Source organism: Polistes fuscatus, unplaced genomic scaffold (assembly GCF_010416935.1).
Source record: "Polistes fuscatus isolate 324 unplaced genomic scaffold, CU_Pfus_HIC Scaffold21, whole genome shotgun sequence".
NCBI classification, from domain to species: domain Eukaryota; kingdom Metazoa; phylum Arthropoda; class Insecta; order Hymenoptera; family Vespidae; genus Polistes; species Polistes fuscatus.
The window spans coordinates 2,579,502-2,606,787 of record NW_025113098.1 but is presented as its reverse complement, the minus strand read 5'-3'; the positions used below and the strand labels follow the sequence as shown (position 1 = coordinate 2,606,787).

General features: G+C 34.2%; 1 protein-coding gene and 1 long non-coding RNA gene across 6 annotated transcripts; one reads left to right on the top strand and one right to left on the bottom strand.

Annotated features, from left to right (window-relative positions):
- Positions 1-5,124: 5,124 nt before the first annotated feature.
- On the bottom strand, positions 5,125-26,589 carry LOC122517806 (protein alan shepard). 5 transcript variants are annotated; one of them, XM_043636372.1, is made up of 13 exons: positions 25,833-26,589; positions 23,840-24,341; positions 14,426-15,007; positions 12,815-13,029; positions 12,667-12,725; positions 12,317-12,441; positions 10,146-10,151; positions 7,945-8,102; positions 7,696-7,849; positions 7,408-7,602; positions 7,017-7,109; positions 6,675-6,838; positions 5,125-6,534 (listed from the first exon to the last, which is right to left on the bottom strand). In XM_043636372.1, exons 2-12 carry the CDS (start codon positions 23,897-23,899, stop codon positions 6,689-6,691), a joined length of 1,797 nt encoding a protein of 598 aa, XP_043492307.1. In that variant the 5' UTR covers positions 23,900-24,341; positions 25,833-26,589; the 3' UTR covers positions 5,125-6,534; positions 6,675-6,688. The 5 variants fall into 5 exon arrangements, with proteins under 5 accessions (XP_043492307.1, XP_043492310.1, XP_043492308.1 ...); XM_043636375.1 differs by lacking the exon at positions 25,833-26,589 and having other exon boundaries at positions 12,350-12,441; positions 23,840-24,967; XM_043636373.1 differs by lacking the exons at positions 10,146-10,151; positions 25,833-26,589 and having other exon boundaries at positions 23,840-24,967.
- LOC122517807 lies at positions 19,710-20,832 on the top strand. Its single transcript, XR_006303931.1, has 2 exons — positions 19,710-20,223; positions 20,326-20,832. It is a non-coding gene; the product is annotated as an uncharacterized LOC122517807 (long non-coding RNA).
- Positions 26,590-27,286: the final 697 nt, after the last annotated feature.

Below are 27,286 nucleotides of genomic sequence, written 5' to 3'. Positions count from 1 at the left end.
CCTCTTCGAAATCCATCGTTAGACTGTCTCTTTGTCTTCTGTGAAAATTCACTTGTTATAAATAATCCCCTTTCAAGTTAAACTCATTAAATATGTAATTATATTAATATATATATATATATATATATATATATATATATATGTATATATATATTATAATATACTGTTTTATATAAAAATAATGTATTTATTGTTAAATTTTCTTTATCCTAAGCACACACTATATTAATAGTTTTCAAACAAAAATCTAATAAACGTAATATGGTTCGATTTTAAGGGACACTTACTGTATAGATGTTGGGAGAGAAAGGAGAGCTGTATCACATAAGACAGAAGGATTAATATAGGGTTGGGGGAGAGGGGCATGGATTCAGTATTAAATACAAAGGACAGTTTTGCGCATTCTATTGCACATGCTGTATACTATAATACATTAATAAACATTATAATATTCCGTACCAAAGTTTATGAAAAAAAATTATCTTCAATTAAGCTCTTTTTCATTTTTTGTTTTTTGTTTTTTTTTACGGAGAGTTTTTTTCAGGGTTCCGCCTTTTTTAAAAGACATACACTAATCGCTATTCGATTTTTGTAGAAAGCATATTATCAAGTACGAAATACATATAAACGGAGCTAGTGATTTGTATGAGAGGAAGTTTATTTCGTAGACCCTTATTCTATCCGCTGTAACTACAGTTTTTTCAAAGCCGTAAAAGAGTCCTTAAGATTAGTAAAAATATGTTGTGTGTGAAGAGTGTACGCGTGTATCATCATCATCATCATCATCATCATCATCATCATCATCGTCATTCATTTCATTATCCACAAAACCAGAGATAAACATTTTCCTTTTGTTAAATCGAATTAAGTTCAGTACAAAAGATCATTGCAAATGCATATTATAACATTATAAATTGTGTATTTGGGGATTCATCATCTTTCGAATTGACAATTTTCGTTCATTGTTTTTTTTTTCTTTTTCTTTTTTCTTATATATATTTTCCTTATTAAATTTGTTTATTCGTCTTTTTTTTTCTCTTTTTTTTTTATTTCTCTTTCTTTTTCTTAGTAAAAAAAATAGGAAAGGAAAAGAAGAAGAATTAATCAAATAAATCCCCAAAACAGATCGTTTATTGATCAAAAATAAGGGACGATAATAATTAGGAATTTGATTTTTTTTTTTTATCTTTTTTTTTTCTTTTTTTTTCTTCTTCATTATTTTGAATATACCAAACCATACTTGTAAGTAACTCTAAGAGACTGATCATCAGTGCACGTTCCCTATACAAATTAGTATAAGAAACGGCAGAGAGCTTGCACTCGCAGTGTGCAGTATTTATACAGTAACAGTGTCTGCTGCAGTCGGTGTCGTGTAATAGGCAGATGGTTTGTTTTCTTTCTTTTGAAATTTGCATAGCAAACGTATGCATATGCATATATATATGTATGTATATATATATATATATACCTACACACCACGTGCTCTTTTCTTTTTCACACATTCTCTCTCTCTCTCTCGCGCGTGCGCTAACATTTTTTTTTTTCAAAATTTGTCACTCTGTTTTTCTCGGTTTTCTTTTTTTTCATTTTTTTATTTTCTTTCATTTTGTTTTGTTTTGTTTCTGTTCTAGAAGATCCTATCTAACCCCCCCTCCCGTTCCCCCTCCCCCCACGTCATTTCACACAAAGACTAGCGTTTTTAAACGATCCAAAATAAACTAAGGGCACTTTTAGTGTGGCTTATGCCCTGTCCTTATTCAATTTCATGGAAAATCTAATTCTGACCGTTGTTAAACTTTGTTTTATTACAGCACCTATCGACTTCTAAGAGTCCCTATTTATCTTAATTAGCTATGACACACTTGCCTTAATCTAAGTTTCGATACGTGCTATACCTCGCCATCTTAAAGTATCTGAAATCTTATTATAAATCGATCCTTGTACGCGTAAGTCTCCAACGTCGTTTTTTTTTTTTCGTGTTTGGGTTTTTTTTTCTCATTGGTCGCACACCGCATAACAATATATATATTATAGTGAAAAGAAAAGGAATAAGAAAAAAAATACGAAGAAGAATAATTAATAATTAATAATTAATAATAATAAGCCAGAGACAAATGTGTTGTTCAGATAATTACATGTTTCATCTTTCATTATTATCATCATCATCATCATCATCATCAATATCATATCAACATAAAGGAAAAAAAATTGAGTACATTTATGAAGAAACAAACGAAAAAGAATGAAAATCCAAAAAAGAAAAAATAATAAAGTAATAGAAAATGTAGTAAAGAAAGGTGGATGTAAAAAAAAAAAAGAAAAAAAAATATAGGGATTGCATTAGGAGGATGGTTTTTCTCTTGCTAGGGCGGAGGAAATAGAAGGTTCAAAAATAGTTCGAAATCAAGATCATTACAAACTACAACCTTTGCTTAACAATTGTAAAACAATGACTTCAAACTTCGTAAACTAAAGACTGTACAAGTTGAAGTACGATCATGCTTCTCTCGATGAAATTATCGCGAGTCAACATGAACTCGTTTCCTTCTTTTATTTTCTTATGTTCACTCATTTATCTCTATCTCTCTCTTTCTCTCATTCGCACGTTAGACCCATTCATTCATTTTATCCCATTCATTCGTTCGATCAAATTTTTTTTCTCTTTCTTTCTTTCTTTCTTTCTTTCTTCTTAAGCCGATATCGACTAACATGATTTTTTTTTACTTAAAAACACTCTAAGTTTTTTTTTTCTAATTTTTTTTTCTCTCTACATTAGCCTACAGCTACATTGTTTTTTTTTTCTGTTTATCTGATCTAATAGAATCTACGCTAAAATTCTAAAGAAAGCTTTACGAAAAGCATTTTTTCATTTGGAAACATAAATGTGTTCCAAAAGTGGTTTTTGTTGTGTAAACCATAGCCGGCCAGCCCAAGCACCCGACCCGCGGTGCGCAGCAAGCAGTCCTTACTATTTATATTACAAGTAGACATAATATGTTGTAGAATAATAATATATATTTATTATTAATATGAATAGCCAGTCAGTCTTGACGGGTGCGAGGTGCATAGGCTGAACGGTGCCAAAACCCCCTACGATCGAGTAGGGAGCATGGCAGTTTATATATTCTAACTATCGCTAGTTTTTTTTCATGTTTTTTTTTTCTTTACTTTACCTAAACTTTAGTCGCTTATCCGGTTTACTTTTTTTTTTTTATCCTTAATCAAAATGGTTAACCTAGCCTATTTTTTTCATAGTCAACACTAACTACACACCACATAACTTTTTTATCTTGCTGTGCTCCTCTTTTTCTCCCTCTTTCTTTCTCTCTCTCTCTTTCTTTTTTTTTTCGCTTTTTATACAATAATTTTATATCTTCATCATCATCATCTTCTTCTTCTTTTTTTCTTTCTTGTCTTGATCACTTTCTTTTTCTTTTTCTTTTTTTTCCCTCCCAAACCGCGGCTCTCTGTTTTTTAATCCGCGTGAGAAGTTTTTTTTTTTTGCTGGGCACACCCCTTGGCCCTTGAAGCATCTCCCATTTTCCACGCTCCATCAGTTATCAGCACTAATCCTTTCTTTTTTTCTTCGTTTGGTCGTCACAATAATTATTAGTTATTTAGTACAATTCTATTAGTAAAATTTTCAAAATTCACTATTTAATCACATGTGATTTTTGTTGTCAGTCGTGGTGACAATCGTTTCTGGAACAATACACACTTCATCAATAGGGTTCCTCTCTTTTTATTTTCTTTTATCATCCTCATCACACTTTATTCCTTTCATCTTTATATTCTCCCATCTTCATGATCATCAATTATCATTATCATTATCATTATCATTATCATTATCTTTATCATTATCATTATCATTATCATTATCATTATCATTATCATCATCATCTTCTACGTTTTATCATTCTATTCTTATCATTTTCTTCTTGACCATTTTTTTTACTTTTTCTTTTTTCTTATTTTTTTTTTTATTATTATTATTATATATCTTCTTATTATTCATTTCTCCCTTTCTTACTTCTTTTTTTCCCCCCTTTTTGTTCTCCTTTATTTTCATATTCCTTGCTCTCTCTCTCTCTCTCTTCCCCTTTCTCTCTCTCTCTCTCTCTCTTAATGCATGGACTCAAATCGAGTAATAATCGGTCTTTTAAAAAATAGCTCATACCATTTTTTTTTCATCTTTTATCTCTTGTCATCAAATTGTGATGTACCAAAATAAACTAAATATATTATTTACTTCAAGTCTCAACAGTGTAAAAATCTTTCATACTTTAGATGTCGTCAATAATAGTAATCGTTAATTATAATAATACAGCATATTATTGTAATATTATAATAATAGCTACGATCGCCTCTAACTCTATCTAACTACCTGTTCGCCACATTGTCGCGTGTGAGCCCACTCTCGTAGCTCGCATATTTGGTAGAATGCTTTCTGCTAAATCGTTTCTCGACTCGATTCCCTAAATAATCTGACAACGACGTGAAACTTCTTTTCCGGATGTTACGACGACCAGAGAAAGGTAGGAAAACATAGGGAGAGAACTATTTTTTTTTTCTTCTTCTCCTTTTCTTTATATATATACATATATTTATATATATATATATGTACACATATACATATATATATATATATAGATATATATATTTATATATTGTCATCCGAGAGACTTGTATTATATATAATACCCTTCATTTTTACACATTCCACCACTCCACACTTTAATACCGAAATCCCTCGCCTATTTTTTCGCTACCGCCCCCCTATATCGTTCAGTTTCATTTTTTTTTTTTTACTTCATTCATTTTTAATATCGCGTTTATTTTGTTCGTTCGATATAATAAATTATTAATTTACACTCTAGCTATCATATTTCCCCGTCGTAGCAAAACTTACAAAGTTTCTCGGGCGGCACGCGTTTCCTCCCCCATTTATAAGAATTCGCCGTTTGATTTCTTTTGTTTTATTTTAATTTATTTTATTTTATTTTATTTTACTTTATTTTATTTATTTATTTATTTATTTATTTATTCATTTCTCTTTTTTCCCCTATTTATTTTATTTTATTTTATTTTTTTTTGTAATATTCTTCTTCTTCTTCTTCTTCTTTCTTCTTCTAAACAACTCCTCCGAACACTACCTGATGTTGTTTCGTTTCACAAATCCCGTTAGTGGCAACTATACATACAAAATCTATCAAATTCATAATCAAAAACAAACGTAGTTGATTAACTGGCTACAACGCAAAAACAATTATATTCTCTTAACTATAAGATCAAAATTTGGCTCAGTTTTCACATTTACATTCCGATGTTAAAAATATATTATAATATTTTTCAGCATTATCCCTGTCTAAGTGGATTTGTCTGAAAAGGCACAATTCTAAAAAAAATATCTGTATTCACTGTACAATTAAAACTGATATCGATTTATAGTAACTGTACTCATAAATATAACACTCTCTAAAGAGTACTATGTTCTTTTCGTTCACGTGCAATAATTATTGTATATTATAATCCTGAAGATTCTTTTTTTTATTATTATTATTATTATTATTATTTTTTAGAAACAAAGCTTTTCTCTCTCTCTTGTGTGTAGCTTTTTCTTTGTTCTTAATTTAAATGTATTGTTCATGATTAAAACAGAACGTGAAATATGGTCGTAGAAGTATTAGATTAAGGTATATCCACGTGGCAGTACACACATGTGCCTGGCTTGGAATGTCTGAACGAAAATAAACCGATAAAAGTGCGATAAGCGGGTGGTGGAGTAGCATGTGCTGTGAATGAGGAGTTTTTCGCACGTCGTTGAAATTCGTTACGCGAATGATGTCTCCCTTCTCTTACAGCCAAGCCACCGGCCAGCCAGCTGGCACAAGTCCGGTTGGTACTGATTTTTACAACCATACTGAATTTGAATTTTTTTTTATCAATTCTAGCATTGGAAGTGCTTTCTGTATATTATTATTCTTATTTATCATTATTATTATTAATATTATATTATTATTACTCTTGGGAAGAATTCTCTTTCGTATATTTCTGAGTAGCGTTTTCATAGTTTACATTTTTGTTAAAATATTTATTCACATTCTCGAGCCTTCAGCTTCGACTCATAGTTTCCTTAGTATATGTAATACCTAAAGTTATCCTGGAAGCCTATCAGCTTGACACTAAACTGTTCATTGCAAATATCAGTTTGTCACTGTTGTATGAGATGTGCTGGTACAGTGTAAAGAGTCGAGCTAGTGTCGAACATGTAGAAGACACGCCAGTCTCATACCCCCATAATTGCGTCAATATCCTTTTCTTGACTCGTTGCAAAATATTAACTACTTTCACCTATTTAGCTGATGGATAAAATGTATAAAAGATGGCTGGCAAGTCAATTTATCATGAGGAAGAATTTTATCTGACTTTTTTTATGTTATGTATTTAACGCTCCTTCTATTCTTCATTAATAATCCCTTTTGTTTTCAGCATGTGTATCGTTTCTAACTTATGTAGCCCTCAGCATATTCGTATCTGTATATATAAAAAAAAAGGAAAAAACACTAAATTAGAAATTATTTAACACGGAATTAAAAAATACATTTTCATTTAATTATCAAATATTCATATCTCAAAGAGAATATAATTGTTAATAATTATTATATATTACTGACCTATAAACCGTATCCTACTTGGGCTGTTGAGCTTGATACTGTTGGTAAGAATCATCAGGAGATGCCGCATTACTTGTCTGTTCTGAATCGCCCAGTGGTATTTGATGGATAATGCTAGGTTGTGGATAAGTGGTATAAGAATAGGGATGATGACTTGCTATGTACTGAAACAGGATAAATCTATTATTTAGATATATTCATATATATATTATAAACTATAATATATTTCTTATGGTAAATACATAATAGCCAGATAGTAGCCAGAGAAATTTGTAAGAAACACTCGATAAGAAATATTTGTTTCTATTATATGTAATTTAAATAAGCATTAATATTACTTACTGAGCCAGTTCCCAAATGCATTGCAGACATTTGTGTTGTAAGTTGAGGAATTATACTGTATTGAGGATTACTAGGATCTGCAGATGGCATCATCTGTAAGAATAAAAAGAAAACAAAAAAAAAAGATAAAATTCAAATAAGAAACAAATACTATAAAAATATGGTATTATATTTGGTAGTAAAATCATGAAAGAAAAAAAGAAAGAAACAAGTTAAATAACTTATCAATAATGAAATAAATTGTAATTGAAAAGATAATTATACAATAATATTACTTTTATTATATTGTAACGAATAGAGAAAATAATTTTATATTAAAAAAAAAAAAAGAAAAAAATATAGTCAAATATCTAAAAGAAATAAATGAAAAACTCTTCTTATAAAAACTCACGTCGACCTGTTGCATATGAGGAGGCGCGGGCTGCACAAGGTATGGTGTGACCCATGGGGTTCCTGGTACGCTATAACCAGGGACAGCTTGACCATAATGACGACCATATTGAGTTAAAGTTGCTGTAGGCAGCATATGGGCTGTCGCAACGCCATTTTGACCGACTCCGCTTGCATCATAATTCATCGTCATATTCTAATAATAAAGAAATAAATAATAGCATTTTATAATAAAACTTGCTTCTATTTTAAAAATATATTACGTATTTATATATATATATATACTCACTTCTCCTGTGTCTCTCCACATTGTACTTTTATACATTGATTTTTTCTTATTACCACCATCAGCAAATTTAACTAATAAAGGATCTTTAGCTCCTTGTAATGCTTTCCCATTAAATATGTGAATTATCTGCTCACACTTTTCTTTGGATTCCATTCTGAAATTCGTATAACACATATATTTATCATTATTTTTAAATATATTATTAATTGTGCATATATATATTTTTATATAAAGTTGAAATGCACTTACCTTGCGAATCCAACACCCTTACTTTGTCCTGAGGTGTCACGTAGAATGCGAGTTGAGATGACTTGTCCATATTGTTGAAGAAGTCCTTCAACATCATTTTCCTTAAAGTTCAATGGAAGGTTTGCGATATATAGATTTGTAGGATCCTGTTCCTGTTGCTGAGAAGAGAGTAAAAATACTATGCAATATATTGTATGTTTTACTACTATAAATATAGCATTTTAATGAATTATTATCATTTTGACTTTTCAGATATATATCGTGTATGTAATTTTGTGTATTTTTAATTTTTGTTTGTTTTTTACATTAAATTATTCCAAATTATATTATTCTTCGTTAAAATGGTAAATTGTATTAAATTTTGTATAAAATTTTCTATATAATTTTATATATAAGAGAAAAATATAATATTCTATCTCATTATTACATATTAAAAATAATTTGATGTGTAATATACAAAGTGTCTACATACATCTGATCTGAAAAATTACAATGACCATTTGAAAGCTGTATTTCGTATCATTTTGGCAACAAAAAGAAAAATATATATAAAAATATATATATTATATATATATTTATATGTGAACCAATTTGAAACTTATAAATATTAAAATATTGTCAATGTATCTTGGCAAAAAATATAAAATATTACGTTTAAAAATAATATATTCTTTTTGTACATTAACTTATTGATATTGATTATTAAAACATGATGTATGTCTACAACAATGATACTACAAAAAAAATTAGTAAGCTATATAAGGATTAATTATTCTGAACTAATCGCAAGAATGCAAATGGACAGATATCAGAAATGATTGAATATGAATTAAGACAATAATTATTGTTTTCAATGTTGAAAGGTTATCATGCTTCATGGCATTAGGCTTCTCCACATTCTGGTGGCTCTCTAAATTTGCTTTATAGATGCTTCGATATATATTTTTTTTTTCTTTTTTTTTTTTTTTTTCTTTCTACTAATCTTATATAGATACCACATATTTTATTAATTAATATATGATTTAAAATACTTTAATTTGAAGTCAAAACATGCACACACAGATAGGTATACCGTTGTTATTTATATTGTTAATATTTATCGTAACATAAATTACTGGTGTTTCTTACAATCTTTCTATATTTTAGAGAAAAAAAAATAAAAAAAAAAAAGAACAGTATTCAAATATCCAATAGAAAAGTATGTATGTATGTGGTGTAAATGAATTCATATACTTTTCATTAAAAAAAACATTCTAATTTGTTATATTTTGATATTGATACGATGTTAATGTATATAGTTTTGTGAACCGATAAAACAATGTCTATAAACTTACAGAAAAGAAAAAAGATTCAGAAATCAAAAGAAATATTTGTAAAATAATCAAAATTATTATATTTGGTTATTTATAAAATTCTTAGTAAAAACAACGTATTTATTTAATGCATATACACAGAAACAAAACTTTAAAGTTCTTTTAACAAATGTGAATACAATTTTATAATGAATTACATTCATATATGACTTTTTAAATTTAGCTGACATGCAAGCTCTTCTTAATTCACATTTTTAATACAACACCTTTAAAATGAGAATTGAAAAATGTGGAGAGAAAAAAATTAAAATAAATGTAAGCATATATACACATAGGTGTATATTTAGATTGTATTTATATATTAATCATAACGTTACGTACGATTTTACTGACAAATATGTGGACAAATTTCTTCTATTCATTTTTTTTTTTTATACACTGAAAGCAACGGGAACATATTACATCAGTTACATATGACATTTTTGTTTTCTTTTTTCTTTCTTTTCTTTTTTATATTTATAAAAAAACAAAAAAGGAAGCAAAAGGCAAAGCACAGGCATTGCAACGTGTATAATTCGATTTAAAAGGAGGAGAGAAAAAAATAAAAAAAGAAGATTATGATTGACTATATTGCAGAAAACATATGATTTATGAATATGCGTACATACATATATATATACATATATATATGTATTCACGCTTTATGATATTTTTATTTATGATTTTATAAAATGAAGAAGAAGGATTGAAACAAACACGAGTGTATGCTAAACTAAATTTAAAATCATTATTATGCACCCTCAAGCATATTTTGAGATTCACCATTTCTGTCAAGTATCAATCAAATCTACAATTACTTGAATATACTTATACTTTACGACAATTTACTTCAATCTTGCGAATGCATTAAAAAAAAAGAACAAATAATGAAAATATTATGATATATAAGCCAAGCTGATGGCATTTATGTATGTATACAGATAATGTCCCTTTTAAAAAATTAACGTCAAACATTTATCAATAGAAACTTCTGTGTTTCTTTTTAAATAAATTGAAGCTAACTTTTAATTACGTATCTGAATAATACGTATTTATAAAAAAGAAAGTACGTATTTATTAAAAAATTAAATAAGAAAGAAAATTAATTGTTACTTTATTTTTAAAAGGGCCATTCTACATACATATACACATATGGATATATAAAGATATGTACACACATACACACACACACACACACAAATCAATATGCATAAATACATATGTAGGTATATGTGTGTATGTTTGTATGATAAAGAAATATACTTTAATGTATTTATACTTTAACTAAATGATTCATATTTTGACCAAATGCGAGTATACATAAATATATAAGATTCAAATACTCTTTTGTTATGAAATAAAATATATACTTGTTTAATTGAATACACTGTTTATAACTTTAATAAGGATAGTTAATTCAATTACAAATAGTTCGATTATCCGGATGTATATATTAATGCAAAAATGTTAAGTCCATGACTTACATATATCATGGTAGTAGTAACCATTGGATAATTATTTAGAATGAATGGTACTTGAATCTTATAAAGAAAATCCTTGAATATGTTTACAGATTTATTGGTGTGCTGGTTAAACCTTCATTATTTAAGCCAAGTGTGCCAATCAGAGCCAACCAACACCCCAGGGGTAAGATAGCACCTGATCTTCACATAGCACCATTGAATGGTAAGTATACCGTGTACCCTGAGTATAGTTATTAGTGGGTACACATTGTTTAGTCGTATCATATCACATGCGATCGACATCATCACAGCTGCTTGTGGCACCCTCTGCTTTTACCACGGCCAAATTGAAAGATATTAAGTTAATGTCATTTTAAAATGACTTATTGATTTCATTCGATTTAAATTTATCAATATTTGATATATCTCAGACAAATTAATTTTTGTTTTATTATATATAAATCATAGAATATAACAGTTATATTAATAGAATGAACTCTAACACAAAACCGTTAATAAGTTAGATTGTATTATTAAAAAAAACAAAAATTACAAACTTCAGCAACAAGGGAAATGTATTTATTATTTATAGTAATAATAATGGATGTGAACTAACTTTGAATTATTTTAATAGTAATATCAATAATAGTACTTAAGTGTAAAGAAGTAACCGTTGAAAGTTTTTATCGTGTTAAATAGATTTGAATTTTGAAAAAGTCAATATAAATATATTGTTACTATAATATTAGCAATTTGTGGCCGAGGCACAGCAGCAAGCATCAATAGGTTTGTAGGTATTTAAGACAGAATAATAGACAGAACCGATTAATGTAAAAGAGCGTTTCTAGACAAGTGAGACAGGTCTTGGTAAGGAGAGAAAAATATTGGTGAAACATAAATGAACTTGTAATTCCATGTAGATGCCCATGAGTACATTATTTCTTTCTATTATCGACCATATGTAATAAATAAAATATTCTATCACAAAAAAAAACCTTTGATGGAATAAAAAATTGTATCACATGAAAATATGTTATTACTGTTAATTGGAAGTATTCACTAACACACATATGTCCATGTAAAATAAATTTTATCAAAGAAAATTAATTAAATTCTAAATTATGAAATACAAAAGGCAGTATACAAGTGCAAATAAAATATTGCACATTTAGTACAATTCTATAATAAAAATGTCTTAGCGTTTGACAGTAATACGTCACATGGCTACTTTTATCTTTTAATAAAATTGATTATCACATAGTACTCATGTGCTATATAATATCATTTTTTTCATAATGGAACTAAGATAGTTGCCTGTTGTTTAACACAATTAAAAAGAGAGAGAGTAAGAGAGAAAGAGATTTTTTTGAGAGAGAGAGTTATTAGCTATAATATAGTACACATATGAATTTGGACAAGAAGAGGATGGAAACAGATGGATTAAGAATAGGAAGAATAAATCAAAATCAGATAGAGTGAGAAAGAGAAAGAAAGAAAAAGAAAAAGAGGTTTACTGTTACTCTGGTATTACTGTACTTGCATGCACAACCAACGTACACTTGCCAGTCTACGGAGCAACCAGATACCCACTTTCGCCATCTGCGCTTGGATGCCCTTGGCGACCAGTGCTTTCACAGCACCCTCTGCCGCCACCGGTGACTCAAAGTCTACAAAGCCATAACCTGAAAAACAATTTGATTATAAGGATAGGATTAAAAGATCATTTTTTCTATGTTAAATATTGCATTTTCCATATATTTGTGTTTTTTAAATGCGATAACTTGAGATGAGATATTTCAAATCTATGGAATACAATATCTATTTTTTTTTTTTTTACAATGAAAAAGAAAAGAACAAAGAAACTGCAGATGTAAGTGATTTTATAATAGCATGATTTAAATAAGTACCTTTACATTTGTTTGTTGTTTTATCCAATATTGCCTTCGTGGAAGTTATAGTTCCATACCTATAAACAGTTTCGGTAATTATTTAGTAGTTATGTATGAATAATTAATTTTTTTGTAGATTCATTATATTATAATATCATTTACGTACTGAGAACACATATTAACAAGGTCTTTATCAGTAGTATTTTGGTTGAGGCCACGTATGTATAAATTTGTTTTAGATAATTGTTCCGTCTGCTGTCCTTGCATAGCATTATTGCTCATACTTGTGCTCATTGCCCCGCTTTGACTGCCAGTGGCACTGCTAGAACTACTGGTGGTATTGGCTGGTGACGAGGCTGTAGGTACCCGTTGTGCACCATACTAGATATACAAAATAAAAAAAAGTAATAAATTTAAAATAGTTAAGATTACATGCTTATGTTGTATTATTTGTTATCTAACATGTAAATAAAAAAGCTAAGAATAAAATAAATTGGAAGGAAGAAAAGCAATTAAAATTGAAAAGCATATAATTTAGTTTTCATTGAACTTTGTTCCAGTTTGCAGTTTTGATTTAATTTTATCAAAAAATAGTGCATAATGTTGATAGCAGATAATATAATAGACATACGGATAAAGCAGAGAACAATATTAAGTGATGGAGGAGTGGCTTGATGTTATACAGCGATTTGCTAAGTTCCGACAAGGAGGTTATCTATGTACGGTCATCGTCGACCAATGGCAATATAACACTTTCCGCAATTAACCAATAGTAAATTATAAAGAACACGCCTTTTTTCGATCCTTTGATTTTTGTTAATTATTCCTCATGATAATTGGCCACAATGTACTTTACATTTCTTAACAATGAAAACACTTATTATCTTACAGTCGAAATAATTCGTTAATCTAACGTGTCACGTATGTGATCTTCGAACGAAGCCTAGGATATAAAAATAACAAAATCAAATACGTGTAAAAAAGAAAAGGTGTTCGCGTAAGTAATTAAACGTGAAAAGTGGCATGCGCGAATAGGAAAAAAGTATCCACGAATCCAAGCAAACGACGAACGGCAAAAAGGAATAAGGATCGCAGTATAATTTCTTTAGCGGTATCTTGCGTGGAATGTACGTACGTCTCTGCGAAATTTGTTTCGCTTGCAGTTTGACGACACTTGCCGGAGTGACCGTGACCCCGCGTCAGCGATGCACCGTGTCTGATTAAAGTAAGGAAGAAGAAGGGGTAACGGGCCGCAACGGCAACAAATGAATCATTTATAGATGCTAAATCGTATAGAAACGATCACAATTGAGAGAGGAGAGATACACTGTTCAGTAGCGCAATTCGTGAAGTAGAAAGGAAAGAGGAGGGACCCATTAGGCAGTACGTAAATCGTTGAACGCTCGTATGGAGGCGTGCACATCGAAGGTGGCACGCAATAGGACGACGAGTGGCTGCTGCTCGTCGCGCATCTTCGTGTACGAGTCGATAAGTTAGTAGCAAGAAGGACGGCATATCGAGAAGTGGAAGAAGAGTAACTCGTGCAATAATTGTGAGAGAGGAGAAGAAGAAGAAAAAGAAAGAGCGTCGTTGTAAGGTACCAAATGCGATAGTATATGAAAGCAATAATAAAAAAAAAAGCAAAAAGATGGTGCATCGTAGGATGCAAAAGCGAATATATAAATAAAAGATAGATATAGCTAGCTAAGAGAAGAAGAAGATGTTGTAAAAGAAAAAAAGCAGAGAAGAGGAAGGTCCGCCATAGGAGTGTACTCACCGAGACGTGCTGAGCGTAGGGGGCGGTGACGTAAGGGTTGGCAGAGGGCTGTAACGGTTGCGCACCGACCTGTACCTGTGCCGCTGCGGCAGCCGCCGCGGCGGCACTCGGAAAGCGGTTGAAACACGGCATGGCGGCCGCTGCTGCCACCATGGCCGCGGTACCGTGCGACGGCGCCGCGCCCCAAGCTGCCGCGGCGGCGCCACTCGCTCGAAATTGCACCGGGTTGCCTCCTCGTGGTCCGCCACCACCGCCACCACCACCGCCGCCGCCGCCGCCACCACCGCCGCCGCCGCCGCCACTGCCACCACCGGCGCCGCCACCAGCGCCACCCCCGGCCCCACCTCCCGTCGCGTTCCCCTTCAATCCGCCACCGGCGCCGGCGCCAGCGCCGCCCCCGTGCCCACCTCCACCGCCGCCGCCACTGCCGGCAGTGGTGCCGCCACCGCCACCGCCGCCGCCACTGCCACCGCCGCCGCCGCCACCACCGCTGGTTGGGCCCACGCCCACGCCTCCGGCGTTGGCGCCTCCACCAGCGTTACCGTTGTTAGCGCCGACGTATGCTGGCCGTGGGCTGCTAGCCTGCAAAACGATCAAACCAAATACCACCACGAGATCATCGAATACTCCTTCCTTCCTTCCTTCCTTTTTATCTATCCTTATTTTCCCTCTTCTAATAGTTCTCTACATAATATCCAACTATCAACACCTCCTTCCGATCGATTGCTTTTCTTCTTCTTCCCTTTCCATTCGAAATATATAACCCTATTTATTATTATTGTTATTATTATTTGATTATTATTCTTTGCGAGTATCTCTCTCTCTCTCTCTCTCTAACGACGACTAGATATATAGAGTGAACCAACAGTTCGTACATTTATTGTATTATAAACTGAACTATAGGGTGAACTTTTGGTTCACTCTAATATATTACACATCACCATCTTTCATTCGTTTCTCCACCATAAATTTTTTCTATACGATCTCGCGAGTCTGATACGATGATTATTTTATCTATTTACCACACACTGATTTCGTAACAAAGTTCTTTTAAACAGTAGATAGACGAGACTCTCTCATAATCGACAGACACTAGTCTTTTTTATATAAGTAATATTATTTTAATTTCTAATAGAAATCATTCAAGTATTACTCTTTTAAATGAAAGTTATTCTATTTGTACCAATGAACGCAATGCTTAGATATTTCATTTTCGTTATACTTTTCTTTAACAATAACTCGTCATCAAGTGTTTCCCAACACGCGACATGCTTCTATAATATTTATTGCAAAGTTAAAGAAACTATGGCTGAGAGAATGAAATACTTGTAAATGTCGACACAGTTCAATTTGGTGGCATAGAACAGAGACAATGTTAGCCAAAGAGCTAGTGGACAACCATGAAATAGAGAACACGACGACGTGTGAAATGAGTATCGTGATCTACCGACCGGATGTTACTTCCTGCTTACCACGTCTCTGCATATAGTCGTGTTACACTCATCTTTTTTTACCCTTCGGCCCTTTTTTTATTTATTCTTTTTTTTTTTGTTTCTTTCTTCCAAACCACACCTTAGAGATATTTATTCATCGTCATCCCGAAAATATTCATTAAGCTCGAAACTTTAAGCTGAATTTAGTTTCAAAGTCGAATTTTTCTAATGCAACCGTGGCTAGAATTTCTATTGTAATTTAAAAAAAAAAACATATTTAGTTATCTTTGTATTTAAAGCTTTATGATTTTGTATATTTTCAATTATGTTATTTGTGTTGCATTTAGATTTAGATTGAATCTGATATTACTAATGTAAAGCTTATCTCCACCACCACCCCTTCCTCCTCAGGAATTCCTCATGTAGCTTACGCATGCTTACAATCTAGAAATATCTCGGATGACACCATTACCTTAAACACGAGTCTTTATTCTATCTTTACTCTATTTATACAGGGTGTTTCATAAATAATTTGTCAATACTTCAAAGAGTATAATTAATACCTATAAATAATAAAATAAAATATAAATGTCATACGAACATCTGTCCAGATATATCTTAATTTTTGAAAAGATTTCAAACACAATTTACTGTTGTACGCGCCTTGACCTTATTTAATGTTCAACACGAAGCACAAAAAATTGTGTGCACTCTGACAAGAGATGAGTTCCTCTCCATCAAACCTTGAAAACACCGATTTTTTTTTTCAACTCTACACAGTTGTACGAGTCCATTAGGACCATACGCTGTGCAAGCAGTAAGATCAAATACTCAAACGTTTCCGAGAAAACGCAGGCAGGAGTTTCACGTGCATTCTCATATGCCAGCAGTTCGTTTCGTTTCATGTTAGATGGAAAAAATAAATTTGTAGATGCGTTGAAAAGTTCTGAGCTTAACACAACGAGGGTTGAAAAGTTTTGAGCCTACATATATATATATATATATATATTGTTTATAACAAATTAGTAAAATGCACGTGAAACTTTTCCCTTCGTTTTATTTGAAACTGTTTAGTGTATTGTGAGTTTTATTGCTTGCATAGTATGTCATCCCTAATGGATCCCTACAACACTTATATTAAAATGATTGACACGCATTTCATTCATGGCCGTGAAAAAGAAAATAAATTGAGAAGCACGTCGATTATTATATCAATAAAACTTTCAAGTACGTATAATAAATATTTTTATTAATTTATAGGAATGGTTGGATAAAAGACGAGCACTTCGAAGAGTTTATTTAATCATTCATAACTCGAATATTAATTGTAAGATATATCGGATATAACATTTTGTTGTTATTTTCTTTAATGTACAGATATACTCTCTGAAATATTGACATGTATATTTATGAAACACCTTGTATAGAACGCGTATAAATATATGATACGTTAGACATTATTGCACACTAGTTATATACAAATAATATGCAAATCTAAAATTCGTTCGTGTTTTGATTCCTATCATAATATCACTGGACTTGCTTGTGGACTTCGACTCTTGAGTATTTAAACCTTTCATTTCTTATTAAACGCAACAACTTGACTCTAGTATTATGCGTGTATATTATAGTAAACGATTGCTCCTATTGAAATGGTTCCTTTTATCTATAAAAATACGATAGAATTATTTTATCATTAAATAACCAAAAAAATTAAATAATAATAATAATAAGAAAATTTAGAGAAAACTAATTAAAGCTTATCTGCATTTATTTACAGTATTCCTCGTAGTGTCTTTCTAAAAAATGTATATATATATATGCAGTTTACGTTCGTATTTTACTTTCGAATGGCATCTTAACTTACTTCCGACGAAAGAACGCTAATTTTCGGATTTCAGCTCTCTATATCATCATACACTTACCTGAAACAAAAAAGCAAATCGATAGATGTAATAACGATTTAAACGGTGATATTAGGTATAAAATGAAATTTCACGTTTAAATACAGAGAGTCATTTATCATGTTGAAGAAAATGTGTATAACATTAAATTCATGTTGTGACGCGATAAAAAGCATAAGTTAATTATCCCTCGATCACGTGCCATTAAAGAAGTAATTAAATTACATTAGACATTAATGCGTTTAAGTACGTACAACTAGGATTAATTAAAGTGATAAGTGAATTTGAACAATGTAGTTCGCAAAATCGTACATTTAATCGTTCTAACAATGCGTTCAATGAAAAAAAAAAAAAAAATAGTATTACAAGTGTTACTAATACGGAGTCAACGTTCGATTAAAAGTTGATTATCGATAATGATTGTTTTGTAGAGTTATTCGTTCGTAAGTCGTTCTATAATTATCGATTCAATCGCGATAAAGTACTTGTATAGATACTTAAAGGAGAAAGTAAAATTTGCATTGGTAAATAGATATATAAAAACATAATTAATGACCCATCTCTTCTATTCTAATAACAACGTTATAAGGAGAGCAACTAAGTTGCAAGCACTAAAATTGTATGACTGATCTGATAACGAGAAAGAGAGAGAGAGATATCGTTGACGAAGATAGGTTAAAGTCATGGTGAAAGTTTGTAACGTTAAGTATAACAAAAAAAAAACAAAAAAAAAAACGTGCATATTACGCGGAAGTAAAATAATTGCAGTTAAAGAAAAAAAAATTATAATCAATATTTAAATGTTAGAAAAAATTGTCGATGATTTTCTACTCTTTTTTTGTTTATTACTCAGTCGATAATAAATACGGATTATTAAATAAACTTGAATCAAAAGTTCTATCGTCGAGACTGGTGGTGGTTGGTGGCTGTTCTTATACATTGTTATATGATCGCAAGTTCGTTGACTTTAAGGCAGGCTCGATCAACCGTGGCCTCCTCTCTCTCCAGCACCTCCACCACCTCCATTTCTATCACCCTCCACCCTCCACCACCAACGCCATTTCCACCTCACGCACTGTTTCATTCTCCTCCGCCCGCGTTTAGATCACAACGCCCTTCTCCCCCCACCCCCGTCGCAACCACCACCGCTATTTCCCCCACCATTGCAACCAACCGCCATCGCGATGAAGACCACCAACCACCACCACTACTGCGTTCCTCGTCTTTTATTATTGGTCGAGAGTTATCAAGAATACGGGAGAATTAATTAATTTTTCGATACGACGAAATCTCATTTTTTGTTCTATTTCTTTTTTTCTTTTTTTTGGAGCGATATATTAAATTTACAAAATTTTGAACCGATTTAATCTATCTATTTTCTTGTAATACACAAATATTTTGTTCAATTATAATCATTCGTTCTCTCATTATAAGAAATACTTCGAACTAACGAATATAATATAATCTGATACTCTAAATGAGGAATATTATTATATCGAATGCTTTCTACTTTTCCGATTTTTTAAACCGCAGAGCAACATCGTTTTTATTTTTATTTTTTGTTTTTGTTTTTATCGATATCAAGCTTTCTCTTTGAATCGTGAAATCGTAGATATATTATATGTATATATATATTATATCCATCTATGGGTCTCGTGATCGCGATAAGTGGGTGATTTCTAGTAATTTTTCTAGTAACAAAATATTATTAGAATTAATTGATAAATTATTTTATTTGCTTGTTTTCTTTTTGAATAGTGTGGAAGATATTTTCTTGTACACTTGTTGTAACATTTTAAAAGAGAAATTGAATCTTTTACAACGAGTCACAGAAGTATTCGCACCTGTTCCAACTGTATACATTTTAAATAATTTATATTTGTAATCGTGTAAATTATGTTGATTATTTTAGAAATTAATATAGTTGATTGATCTTCTATCATAGTAAAATACTCTTTACAGACGATTAAATATCAATTTAAAAGTTTCATCCTAATACACGTTTCTGTATATAAGAATTTTGAAATAATTTATTACAAACAGATATTAATTGTTTTAAATTGAATGTGAGAGTACGAATGTTCCTCATGTTGACATACTTTATATTTAAATATTCCACACTATGATATCAATTATTTATTCGAGTAAGAATAGGAATTTACATATTTAATTTGAATCTTTCATTTTTATGATATATCATAAAGGGTACATCATATATCATTTTTCGCAGCTTACGTAAAAGAGAAAATAATAAAAGGTCGATAGAAGAGAGTGCGCGTTCGTGCGTCACACGATGGAACGAAGGTAAATGGCACGCGAGGGACCTTGACGAGTACACATCTAGGCCATAGACCTTGAACTTTGTGTCTAGATCACGCTTCGGACATACAATTCAGCCGCCAAATCGGGAACTCACTCGTGTTACGAGACATATCGGCTATAAACGAAAGAAACAAGTGGGGTAACTATAGTTTTTTTACTCGACAACTAAATTTCGAATGCACGATACCCGGAAAAAAAAGTCATTAGAAAAATACCGATATTAATATATTTTATATTCTAGATATATAATAAATAATGCAAAAAGAAAAAAAATGGACGTTAGGATAAGTATTCTAAGGGGTAGGTTCCCTTCTACGTTTTCATTGGTCCAAGTCAATAAATCTAATTGGTCGAAATACGAACAGGTCTTTCCTTCCCTAATCCCCTATTGGCTGGAAGAAAGGCCGATTTTTAAAATGAAACTTTGCGACTAGCGGAAAAATACGATCGATCCCGAAGGAGTTCAACGGAAATAAAGGAGCGTAGAGAGAGAAACAGAGAGAGAGAAAGAGAGAGAGCGCGAGAGGTTCAGACAACCTTGACTTTAGTGACGTCACCGGATACCGTTGTGGATAGCGCCTTGCGAACTTTGTGAATGGCATCCGGGTGTGCGTGCTAGCACGCGTTCTTTCGCGCGTGGGTGCGTTCACATGCAAGCTTTACGTGAACGCGCGTCTCAATGCTGTGTCTGGAATATTCAGACATGAAACAATAATAAAGATTGGTCTACATTTCGTTCGAAATTCAATCAATCCTTATATTTGATTTCGACACGTACTCACAGCCATAAAATTATTAATCCGTTTAGATCGCATCCAATCCTCACATCGATTAGAAATTCTAAGTTTCTAGAGATTTTTCAATTTCGCGCGATATTCTTTGTGATCTCTTTTATGCAGCATCATTTTTACTTCCGCGCTCTTTTCCATGGCGCATGCGTACGCATCCATGGCATTAATGATCACCGCGCATGCGCGAAAGGAAAATTCATCGTATTCCGAAATACCGTGTGATTTCCATGACAACGCGGATCAAAGACCGGTTCGTATATTTTTTCACCTGCCAATATGGATTATTCTTTATAGATTTTCTAAAAAAAGAAATAAAACTAATTATCGAAATGACGAAAGTGACGATATCTCGTTAGAAATATAGAAAGATATATATATATAGGTAAGAAATAATGAAAATATATATTTTCAGATCATGTCAAGTGTTCATTTAAAATGATACTTCAGTTTTATTTTCTAGAAGTTAAGAGTTTAAAAAGAATATCCTAAATATAGAAAATCTCTTTCGTATATTGAAAATCTTTAGGAGTAAATTTAATCAATTCGCATATATAATAAAGAATAGTTAATAACATGACTATCGTAGTACAACACTATGTGATGAATACGATTCGAACGAGGAAAAACAAAGATATCAAATTGAAAGTTTCTTTATTCGTTATAGCTTAGATAAGATTATTTCTTCGCGGAATGTAGTATCCGCGTTGAGATGCGGGTGTAAAGTAGAACATGGAATGCAGAAATGCTTTAGGATATAATCACATTAGTGCCGAACAAAGAACAACGTAGATCGTTCGTGATTCATTTCCGAGAGTGCACGCACTTCAAGGCCGATGAACGACCTAACAGACGTTTCTGTTTTGGTCTTTGTCTCTTTGCTCAAAGCAAAGACAAAAAGAATTCCAAAGACTACATACTTTATTTTAGAACACAATCTATTTAAATGAAAGCATGATAGGTAAAAGCCAAATTCGAGAGAGAGAGAGAGAGAGAAAGGATATTTAAAATATAATTATTTGAAATTAAAATAAGAATATTTTTCAATCAATTCCAAGATGGAAGACTTAATTACACATATTGACTAAACCATTGTTTCGCACGATAACAAAAGTAGTAGTTAGATAGTTCTTAAAAATATCGTTCCAAAGTTAATCTACAAACGATCTTCGTATAGAAATATTTTCCTGCGTTTGTCATTTTTATAACAAAAAAATATCTAATCGATTTAAAAAACGGATAATATTTTATAAGAAATAGATGGGTTTGTCATAAATTCTACTTATTCAATTATTTTATACGTTCTAAGAAATTTACCGTACGAATGACGAACAAACGAGTTTGTTAGTTAGATTAAAAAAAGAAAAAGAAAAAAAGATTGATATAATCGAGGAAAGTGAGATCAAAGATCGTAAAACACGTTTGAATAAAGATAAAATCTCGGAAGATAAGTCAATTAACGACAAGGATAATACGCCTATGATAAATATATTTTTTCTTCTTAACTAGACAGGTTAGTGTGATAGCTATGATAGATTTTTAACATATGGAACATTTATTGAGATCTTACGTTCAAACTTGACATATCCATTTATCGTTAATTTTCAACCGAGTTCGAAAATAGTGGAATGAATGACACGTGTATTTGAAAATAGACAAAAAAAATATATACAAATATATATTTTTTAAATTATCCTCGATAAAAACGTGCAAACGTGAAACTTGGAGTTCGACTGACGGACGATCGAAAAATAAAATTTTCGGCAGGTTTTATTCGATCGTACGTTTTCAATTCGTATTTTAATTCGTAGAAGAGTATAAATTCGATGTAACGATTAAACAGAAAATCGATACAGGTAAAATTTGACCTCACCTTAAGGAGTAGTCAAAACGCGCGGCATGGATCACAAACACATAGAAAGGAAACGCATCTTCGGATGCATTTGAAATCCGTCCAATCAGAACGAACGATCCCCTTTTGAGAGAACACTGACGTATCAACGAGACTCGTCTCCCGGGGTGTTTTTCTTTTTTATCGTAGATCGGCGATTACCGTTTTAAATTCCGCGATGATATTTCATTTTTATTTTTTAAACAGAAGATTTAATCGATCGGGGATAGAATCACTTGAAAATTATATCGAAGAAGAAGAAGAACGCGACCGCGACAACACTGCTGATAAAATTCGTCAAGTAAAATTTAACTAATTAAAAAAAGAAAAACCTATCGTGTATTTCGCGAATATAACACTGTAGAGAGAAAGAAAGAAGGAAAGAAAGGAAGAGACGAATGCAGAAAGACTCGCAGCACGGAGTGGAGCAGAAAGGAATGGTTAGGTTAGGTTTTTACGGAAGTAGTGTAACATAGATAGGAGAAGTGGGAGATAGGGAGAACGAAAGAGGAGTTTGGGTGGGGCAACGGACACCCCGCGGCAAATTGTCAAACTACGCCGGTTCCATGGCTGCCAGCCGCCCCCATGATAAAACTACGTTTTCCACCACGGAGAGAACCTTCGTGTTCGTTTTGTAACAGTAGTAGTAGTAGTGTAGTAACAATAACAGTAGCTGTAACGACGACGACGAGGTAGGAACGAACGCACAACGCGACACGGAACGAACACATGCACATATATGTATAAGAGCGGGCATTCATCCGTTTGTGCATGTGCATGGTGTGCGCGTGCGCGCGCGCACGCGACGACACGCGGTAGCGCACGCCTTCAAGCGACCGGCAACGCAACGAGATACTACCAACGACGAGGACGATGATCAGCACCACGAACCACGTCGAGTTCGATCAAAGATGGGACGCGGTTGTACTTCAGCTAGGCGGGAGTAGATGGGAGGGGAGGGAGGGAGGAGGTAGGTAGAGAGAGAGAGAGATAGAGATAAGAGGGGAGGGCTCGAGATAGAATAGCAAAGTATAGAAAAAAAAAAAAGATAAAGAAAAAGAGTAAATGATACTCACCATCATCTTATAATTAATTTTCCTTTGCGGAGCAACGTTGTTTTCCATTCTGACAGACATGCTAGTGGTTGATAGTTTCTAGCAAACTCGGAACGATGATGCTCTGATAATAATGTAGTTTGCAATTGCAGTTGTCTAGTAGTACACTAGTACAAGTAGCAAGTAGCAGTAGTAATAGTGTTTGATGAAGGTAGCGATGGTAGTGGTAGGTAGTAGTAGTGGTAGGTAGTGTAGTAGTAGTAGAATAGTAGTAGAATATTACTGGTGTGGTGGTGGCTGCTGTGCCCGCTGTTACTTGCTGCTGTAGCTGTGGAGAGTGCGTACACGCGCGCGTGCACTTTCGTCTTAGCAAATCGGTCGGTCGGTCGCCGGCTGGCTAGCCGCGTTGCTGCTGCTGCTGCTGCTGCTGCTGCTCCTCTTCCTTCCTTTCTCCCTCCTCCCTGACAGCAATAACAGGAAACGACTCCTTCGGGCACACCTTCCTCGGCTTCGCTGCTGCTTTCTACGTACACGGAAAAGATGTAGCTGGTTCACGTGCCCGCTCTCCTCCACCCTTCGATGCCACGCGAGCCACGACGCGGCCGAGAGCACCGTCACACGGCTCAGCGGAATGTCGTATATCTCGTGTCGCACTCCCCCTGATCGCACGGCCGATAATAAAAGAGAGAGAAAGGGGAGGGGGCTGGCGGCAGCGGCGGGAGGGGAGGGAGTCGCGCCAGAAAGAGGGGGATACAGCCGAACGCTGTGGATGGAGGGGAAGGCAGACTGCTAGAGGTGGTGGTGGTGGTGGTGGGGTGGTAGTGGTAGTGGAGGTGGAGGAGAAGAAGAAGATGGAGAAGGTAGAGGATGGGCGAGACGAGACGCAACGAGACGAGACGAAACAAGACGAAACGAAACGAGACGAGACGCGTGGTATCCCGCCACAGGCTAGATGAACGGCTATCGTCTGGAAAGACGAAATCGGGAATGATGCAGGGTACAGGAGGAAGAAGAGACGTCAGTGGTACGGAGCGTATGGTTACGGGGATCACAATAGAGCCTTTAACGCACCGACGAAACCGAACGCGACCAGCGAGAACGATAAATCACTTTGCACCGTAGCGAGGAGTGGGAGAGGACGGTAGAAAGGGCGATGGCGGTATCAACGGAGAGGAGGGGTGAAAGTGAGGAAGAAAGAGAGAGAGAGAGAGATAGGATCGTGCAAAGGGGGCGAGGAACGAGCTGCGCGCGCGAGCGTAAACGCGCTCTCTGCTTGCTATCGATGATGCTGTAAGAATGTATATGTGTGTGTTCCTGTGTGTGTGTATATAGGTATACGCTCGCGATTCGCGTATCTCTTGTGACTCGAGAAAGCGTACGCGCGCAAGATGCGTGAGTGTGCGAGCAAGCGAGAATACGTTAAAACCGAAAGAATGATAAACGAGGGAGACAAATATGAAGGAAGAAAGGGGTAGAGAAAGCCTAACGGTGGCGATGCGAACGGATGACGAACGTTAAGAGGGTGTGTCAATCATACACACTTCACATTACTTTGCTAAACTACTACTAATACTCCTTTTACACTTTATTCCATGTCGTTGTTTAACACACGCACAACACCGGCGAGAACCTAGGCCAAACGTGTCGGGTAGACAGAAGTATGTAGTGTGTGAGTGGTGAGCGCGCGTGTGCGTGTGTACGTGTACGTGTATGAGAGAGACAGCGAAAGAGAGAGAGAGAGAGAGAAAGAAAGAAAGAAAGAATGAGAAAGCGCAAGAAAGATAGGTAGTGTGTGAGAAAGAAAAAGAAAGAAAGATATCGAACGAGTTGCAAGGAAGAGAAAGAGAGAAAGAGAGAGAGAAAGAGCGAAACTACGCGAGATTATCCGCCTACTTGGCCGCCGATTCCAGCCTTAGCGACGGCCAGTTCGTCTTCGTGATACGGTCGTCGTACTTTTTCGGCTTTTTAAATCGTAACGACGATTATTTTCTTCGTCGTTTTCATATAAACCAACCTTCCTCGTGGATTTGTCCACTGTAGTTCGTGGTGGCGCTTTTGTAACTGTCTTCGTCGTTTGTCAGGCGTCGCAGCAATGTCACCTCGGATACGTTTACGATTTATTTAGCCTTCTTATTTGTATTTCGTTATATGCAAAGCACCACTATGCTTCCTTTTACGTCTCTAACGCCGAACGATAGCACTATTTTATATTTTTGACGTACTTTCCTTTATCGGTCGTGTCCGTGCGTTCTTCTTCTTTCGCCACTCGCGGACCCCGTCGTTTCCTCTCTTTTCTCTTCTTCGGAATCTCCCTCCTATTCTTTACGAATACCCGGAATATCACTACTAATATAACGACACGATACAAAAATATATAGTTTGTTTCCCTTTAAATAAAATAAATTACAATGTTTAATTGTAAGTTCTCGTTAGGAAACATTTAAATGTGTGTTATCTAGTACGTAGAGTCTAGACTACTGCCCGGTAAGATTCACCCATCTTGTCCGACACTGAAAAGAGTCGTCGTTTGGCGGCGCTGTATCCACTACCACCGATCGTGGGGTTTCAGTGGCCGCACCTGTCTGCATGGCCGCCATTCAACACGCATGGAAAGTCATGAACTCGTTAAAACCACGACAGAATAGAGAGGGATACCAAAGGATAACTTAGTTCTATTATATATTCTTTCAACGAGAGAAGATAGAACAAAATCGTTTGTTAACGTAATGGAGGAATGAGGCCTTCCGATGGCTCGTAAATGAATTTTAGTTTTTAACAGTTGGCAGACTTGTGTAATATCCGAAACTTTTCGAAGATGGCCGAATGTTGGCGAATTTTGACGAGCCGGCCGATGAGACGACGACAGTCTAAGGAGGAGGGGCGTACGAGCAACGAGCGCGAATGGGAGAAAGAGAAAGAGAAAACGAGAAAAGGGGAGAATGAGACGGAGCGAAGGACGACGCACGATGATGAAGGGAATGAAAAGGGCACGGACGGAGAGGGGAGAAGTAGGCAGACGCGGGTGGGTACGCTCATCCCGTTGCGAACGTCCCTTTGCTATGCGGCTACGTGTACATTGGGCACGATTCCTACGTGAAAAATGTGTGCCCGAGAGGAGGAGAGTCCTTCGAGAGGTACGTCGACTCCCTTGCAACGCGATGTGTCGCGGTTGTCATGTCAGCGGAGAGAACCTTGCGTCCAGGGAAATCCTGCTTTGTCTGCGCGCCAAATCGAAAGAGAAAGAGAGATATATAATATGTATATATGTATGTATACATATGTATATATCTACTGTACACACATGTATATAGAGAGAGTGGGAGATAGAGAAGGGGGAAGGGAAAGATGGAAGTAGAGGGAGTGAAGAAGAAAAGGAAGAGAGAGAGAGAGACAAACAGAGACAGACAGAGACAGAGACAGATAGGAGGGTTCTCCTTTCGTCGTAGGGCAAGATCGATTATCCCACGG

What these genes read in the sequence shown, in the direction of transcription:
- LOC122517806 (XM_043636372.1), bottom strand. Translation starts at nt 23,899, where the DNA reads ATGTCTGTCAGAATGGAAAACAACGTTGCTCCGCAAAGGAAAATTAAT. An exon ending in CTTGTTAATATGTGTTCTCA is followed by an intron (nt 12,726 to 12,814) that starts GTACGTAAATGA and finishes AACTGTTTATAG; the next exon opens with GTATGGAACTATAACTTCCA. An exon ending in CTCATATGCAACAGGTCGAC is followed by an intron (nt 7,110 to 7,407) that starts GTGAGTTTTTAT and finishes TTATTCTTACAG; the next exon opens with ATGATGCCATCTGCAGATCC.